The following is a 5,673-nucleotide window of genomic DNA, read 5'->3' as shown; positions in this document are numbered from 1 at the left end:
ATTAGGGTCGCTCTGCTGTACTGTACCTATTCATACACTATTCAATCTTCGATCAGTAAATTTGCATAATCAATATAATAGCATTAGATAAACGCTAGAAAATTGGAATTTCCCATGTATCACAGCCATTTTGGATCTTTATCATTTGTTCGACACTATCTTCAAATTGAACACAGACAAAGTAAGTAAATGCTTAAGCCTACAAGAAATGAATTCATCAAAAATTAATTAAACCATTGTTTATTTGTATTATATACTGCATAGGCCTATATGAGGCTCATTACGAAATAGGACTAAACACAAATAGCATGTATAAAACAAATTACAACAAATAGACGCTCCATTGTGATGTATAATTGTGAAATCTAATTAGAGATTGAAATATTTAATCATTCCGTTCAGATTATAACATTTTCCTTGAAAAAAAAAAGTTATTATACACCTAAGTGGGGAGCAGGCTGGTTGCCCCCCGGACCTGTCTCTTATACACATCTGGTGAAACTTTAAGTTCTTCTTAAAAGAATATAAATTAGGCGAATTACAAACACACGAATTTAAATACAAGGAATACATCAAGATTTATATCATCTCTTTATATATTTTTTTTGTTGCTGTTGTTTACGTTTAATTATAATATAACACATAGCAATATTGACAATTTGATAATAAAGATTAAATAACTAAAAATGAGCAAATACAAATAAAGTAAGCTTAATGGCGTAATGTGTATAATTCATACTGCTGTTATGTTTGTTGCTGTTACTTAAATATTACCAGGGAACACTTAAATTACAATTGTAATTTAACTGTTTCCTGATATTACCATGCTAATTTTTTACCTACTTGTACTATGTAAGTAAAACTGCTGTTGCTGTTAACATGTACGTTTGTTTAATCATTATACCTCCATGTTTTCAATATTGTTGTGTTAATATATTATAATTAGTTTGATAATAACAAAAATAAATACTGTAGTAAATAAAAATGAGCAAATACAAATAAAGTAAACTTAATGGCTTAATGTATGTAAATTCATATATTGCGTTTTATGTTTGGTGTTATTACTTAAATATTAATATTGAATTTATAAAATTTGTATTGGGGCTATTAACTGCTGTTTGCATGTACATTTGTTTAACTATTATACCTCCATGTTGTCAAAATAGTTATGTGTTATATTATAATTAATTTGATAACAAAAAGAAATAGTAACTAAAAATGAGAAAATGCAAATAAAATAAACTAATGTTTGTTGTTGTTACTTAAATATTACCATTTTAAATATTGTTGTTACATGCGCAGTTGATTTAATAAAATTTTTATAAAAGAGATGATATAAATATTGATGTATTCCTTGTATTTAAATTCGTGTTTTTACAGGGGAGGGGGTGTCGGGGAATTGCCTACACCCGTAGGTAATTGTGGACACTTGACTCCAGTGTAATTAATGCTTGTTAGCTAATTAAATAATAATCTGATAACCTTGAATTATGCATGTAATTAAAGACCAATAATAGTTGTTAAAAACTTCTAGGTGTGTAACTCAATCCACATTTTTTAAATTTATGCAAATATGCTTAAAGATCCACAATTCCCCACCCTTACCCTAAATGGCCAAAATAATATACTGCTTGTTGTTATGACAACCATGGACATCTCTGTGTTTAATTAAAGGTAGTTGACAATGATTAAGATACAACCATTTTATTTTTTTATTCTGTCGTTTAATATATCATGTTAGAACACTCATTCGATATAACAACACGATGTGAATGAGCTTATTATTGGTTTTTTTTTGTTTTTTTTGTTTTTGTTTTTTTTTTTGCGTTTTAGATGGCATCAGAGATCACGTTGTTTGAAGATGCGAATAAAGAATTTTTAACATGCTCCATCTGTAAGGACATTTTCAAACACCCGAAACAGCTGAAATGCATGCATAACTTCTGCCAAGATTGCCTAGAACCTTTAATGAATGAAGCAACTTCACGCAAGATAAAGTGCCCCCTCTGCCGTGAAGAAGTTGAGCTGACGGGCGACACCGTTGCTAAACTAGAAGACAATCTTTTCCTCAGTAATTTGTGTGAGTTATTTCTAGTGGCTAATCTCAATACCATGGACGTGCTCTGCTCATTTTGTTCAGAAGTATTAACTGAAGGAAATTCGTCACGTTGCATCGATTGTTCCGACAACCTCTGCGATAAATGTGCAAAGGCACACACCCTGACCCGTGTGACAAGAAATCATCAAGTCATCTTGATGTCTGAGCTTAAAACGGACACACTGGTGAGAAAATCGAGAGAAGGAAACGCCAAGATACCATGCCAGAAACACTCAAATAACCATTTGGAGTACTTCTGCCAAACATGTCAAGTACCCGTATGCCTCGGATGTACAGTTGTAGATCACAATCAACGTGATCATTGTCTCATAAATCTACAAGATGGTCCGACCAAAGAAAAATTCAAGGAGGAGATAACTGAGCAACTTAACAAGCTGGAAGAAATCATACCATCCTTTGAAAAGAATATTGATATTGCAAATAAAACGGAGAAATGTCTTATCAAAAGTCTTGAAAAAACAAAAAATGATATACGGGATACTGCAAAGAGTCTTATTGATGAAATCGAAGCTCACGCAAAGTCTTTGATTGAGAAGGTCGATAAAAAAGCTGAAGCTATTCAGAAGTTAGTTGAACATCACAGAGAATCTGCTGAAATCCGGGTCAAGAGTTCTACCAAGATCAACCAGTTTGCTAGAAACCTGTGTAAGCATGGCCTAAATGCTGAGATAATGTCATCGGCTAAAGATCTGTTGAGAAGAATAAAAGAACTGCAAGAGGATATGAAAGATCTAGAAGGAACTGGTGAACTATGTTTCGTCAGACAAGATGAATTCAAGTTAGGAGTAGTGAAGGAGTGCAAGATCATAGTTAGTATAGTTTTATTATTAATATTGATAGTGACCTATACCTTAATAATATTTAACATTTCGACCCAAAATTAATATTTCTTCACTTTCCTTTAATTTATGCACTATATTTCCTTCACATTCTGTTAAAAACCTTGGTGTTTTCTTTGATGAATCTCTTTGTTTTAATAACCATATAAGTCACATTACTAAAATTACTAACTTTCATCTACGCAATATTGCTAATATCAGAAAATACATTTCAAAACACACAGCTGCCATATTAATAAATGCATTGGTCACACCCCATCTGGATTATTGCAACTCCCTTTTCTACTCGTTACCAAAAAATGCGATAAATCGCCTTCAACGTCTTCAGAATTCAGCTGCACGTATTCTGACTCTTACTTCTAGACGCTCACATATATCACCGGTAATTTATCATTTACATTGGCTCCGTATTGAATCTCGTATCAAATACAAAATCCTGCTATTAAACATTCAAAGCACTATTTTACAAACAACCCACTTACCTTGTTGAACTCATTCATGCGTATGCCCCACCTACTTGTCTCCGTTCTTCTGATAAAAAATCTTTGTTCCTAGGATTAACACCAAAACCTTTGGTTCTAGATCATATTCATTTTCCGCAGCATCCCTCTGGAACTCATTGCCCAAACATATTATTATCCAATCACCGTCAGTTGCTATTTTTAAGACAAAACTTAAGACGCACCTTTTTACCATCTAAATGTTAAGTGCCTTTGATTTTTACTTCGGTATAGTTGAAATTGGCGCTATATAAATTATTATTATTATTATTATTTATTTATTTATACAAGAGAATAATTTAAATCAACGAGTAAAATCATAGAAGGCAAAATCCCGCTTTACAATCCATTCATTAATTCGTTTATTTGTTCGTTCGCTTCTCCTCAATAATTTGTTTTTGTGTTTGTTCATTCATTCATTCATCATCTTCACATCTGCTAAAATGATATAACATTCGTAATCTACCTTAAACAAACTAGGCCTATGCATAATGTAGTACTCCACTAAAAGTCCTTTCTTATGATCTACAGAGTGTTTTCAAATTAAACTGTTTCACAGGAACGGGATGAGTACAGCCCAATAGAATATTACACTGCAAAGGAGATGGCGGTAGGCGATCAGATTAAAAGAGGTCCGAATTGGCCGTCAGGGTTTGACACTTACGACAATAATGGACGGCAATGTAATAGTATCCAGTCAATTCAACGAAATGCTCCGAATGATATTGTTGTTACTGTTAGCTGTCGGCCAAACCCTTCTTATGGAGGCGGAGCGTTCAATGGGCCACCGTTGGGTATCCAGGTAGGCCTATATAATTAGTCATTTTTTGGTGATCAGCTAAACAGTAACTCTGACTCAAGTACTTGCTCCTGTAGCCACACATTATTACACGTTGCAAATTCCGTCCAGTCAGTCTGTGACAAAAAGGGTCAATTGATCTTGGTGTTACTGTTTATTTTCAGTACGTTACTGTTAGGTCTACTGTTGAATGCAAAATGAATCCCGGAGAATACTGGTTACAGCCAAGTAAAGCATCTCATCAAAATTACCAGGTAATTAATGCGACATTCTATTATAATAAGCTGAGCAATTCCTAGGGTGCGATTTGAATTAAGGAATCAAGGAATATTTATTGGATGGGTGTGTGAAAATATGTGTGCCGGTAATCGATGTATGCCTGTAAGAAAACTATAATAAAACAATCAGGAAAAAGACAAACATTAGTCTTAAAAAGGTGCACAGGTCTATGGGTGTGTGAAAATATGTGCCGGTAATTGATGTATGCCTGTAAGAAAATTATTAAAACAATCAGGAAAAAGACCAACATTACTCTTAAAAAGGTGCACAGGTCTGCCTCTAATTGAAGATCTCTCCAATGACTACTTTTCTGTGGTCTCAAATTAACAAAAATGTCATTTATCCTTATCATTCTAAGTAGAGACCAATGTTGTTAAATTACCATGGAAACCCTGGTCCCAAATGTGTCACTAAGTTGGAGGGAGACCTGTGTCTTAAGAAATGAATCTGGATATTCTAGGTAACTAGGCATTTGAAGGCTGTCGTGCAAATACAGTATACTTTAATGTTAATTAAATAAAATACTCTATAAGAATGTTCTGTTTTCTTGATCGATCCGTTATGGGGCTAGTCATTAAAAAATGTACATACTTAAAAACTGAACATTTTGTCTTTCCAGCGTCGACTGGAATGTTATGCAAAATATTTCATGAAAGTTGGAGATGAAGTGAAAAGGGGTTTAAGTTGGCCTCTAGGCACATATGACTCGTACGACGGAAACGGACAGAAGTCAGGAAAAATCACGCGAATCAACCAAACACGAAGTGGCACTACAGTTACCGTAAATTTTGGACCACCAGACAACCAAACAATAGAATGCCCAATGAATACTGGAAACTACTACTTGTTGCCCCTTCAACATTCATTTCCTTTGATTGATTGGGTTGAGTTTTAAATGTCACAGAGTTTAACTACAGCACATATACATTTTGAAAGGAGTAAGTTTTAAAACTATATTTTAAGTCGCTTTTGTCTATACTAAAAATAAATACATGTCATAGTGAGTATTCTTTAAAATTATACTTTTAAAATTGTTGCCCCTAACTTGACTCTCATGTTCGTTTAGAGATTAAATAAGGAATGTTCAGTTTTTACCGTCTTACTTAAAACTTAATTCCCATAAAACTTCTACACAGC

At 33.5% G+C, this 5,673-nt stretch overlaps 2 protein-coding genes across 2 annotated transcripts; both read left to right on the top strand.

Annotated features, from left to right (window-relative positions):
* The first annotated feature begins 108 nt into the window (after positions 1-108).
* LOC117120898 (E3 ubiquitin-protein ligase TRIM56-like) lies at positions 109-4,435 on the top strand. Its single transcript, XM_033265995.1, has 4 exons — positions 109-181; positions 1,834-2,928; positions 4,018-4,252; positions 4,422-4,435. Exons 2-4 carry the CDS (start codon positions 1,834-1,836, stop codon positions 4,433-4,435), a joined length of 1,344 nt encoding a protein of 447 aa, XP_033121886.1. The 5' UTR covers positions 109-181.
* A 2-nt stretch (positions 4,436-4,437) lies between these two features.
* On the top strand, positions 4,438-5,667 carry LOC117120897. Its single transcript, XM_033265994.1, has 2 exons — positions 4,438-4,511; positions 5,156-5,667. The coding sequence occupies exons 1-2, from the start codon at positions 4,455-4,457 to the stop codon at positions 5,429-5,431; spliced, it is 333 nt and encodes a 110-aa protein (XP_033121885.1). The 5' UTR covers positions 4,438-4,454; the 3' UTR covers positions 5,432-5,667.
* The last annotated feature ends 6 nt before the right edge of the window (positions 5,668-5,673 follow it).

The sequence above is a fragment of the Anneissia japonica genome, unplaced genomic scaffold (assembly GCF_011630105.1).
Source record: "Anneissia japonica isolate Jap-2015-1 unplaced genomic scaffold, ASM1163010v1 scaffold55130_len5473_cov113, whole genome shotgun sequence".
Taxonomy (NCBI): Eukaryota; Metazoa; Echinodermata; class Crinoidea; order Comatulida; family Comatulidae; genus Anneissia; species Anneissia japonica.
This window is presented reverse-complemented; position numbering and strand designations above follow the sequence as displayed.

What these genes read in the sequence shown, in the direction of transcription:
- LOC117120897 (XM_033265994.1), top strand. Translation starts at nt 4,455, where the DNA reads ATGAATCCCGGAGAATACTGGTTACAGCCAAGTAAAGCATCTCATCAA. An exon ending in CATCTCATCAAAATTACCAG is followed by an intron (nt 4,512 to 5,155) that starts GTAATTAATGCG and finishes TTGTCTTTCCAG; the next exon opens with CGTCGACTGGAATGTTATGC.
- LOC117120898 (XM_033265995.1), top strand. Translation starts at nt 1,834, where the DNA reads ATGGCATCAGAGATCACGTTGTTTGAAGATGCGAATAAAGAATTTTTA. An exon ending in TGAAGGAGTGCAAGATCATA is followed by an intron (nt 2,929 to 4,017) that starts GTTAGTATAGTT and finishes ACTGTTTCACAG; the next exon opens with GAACGGGATGAGTACAGCCC.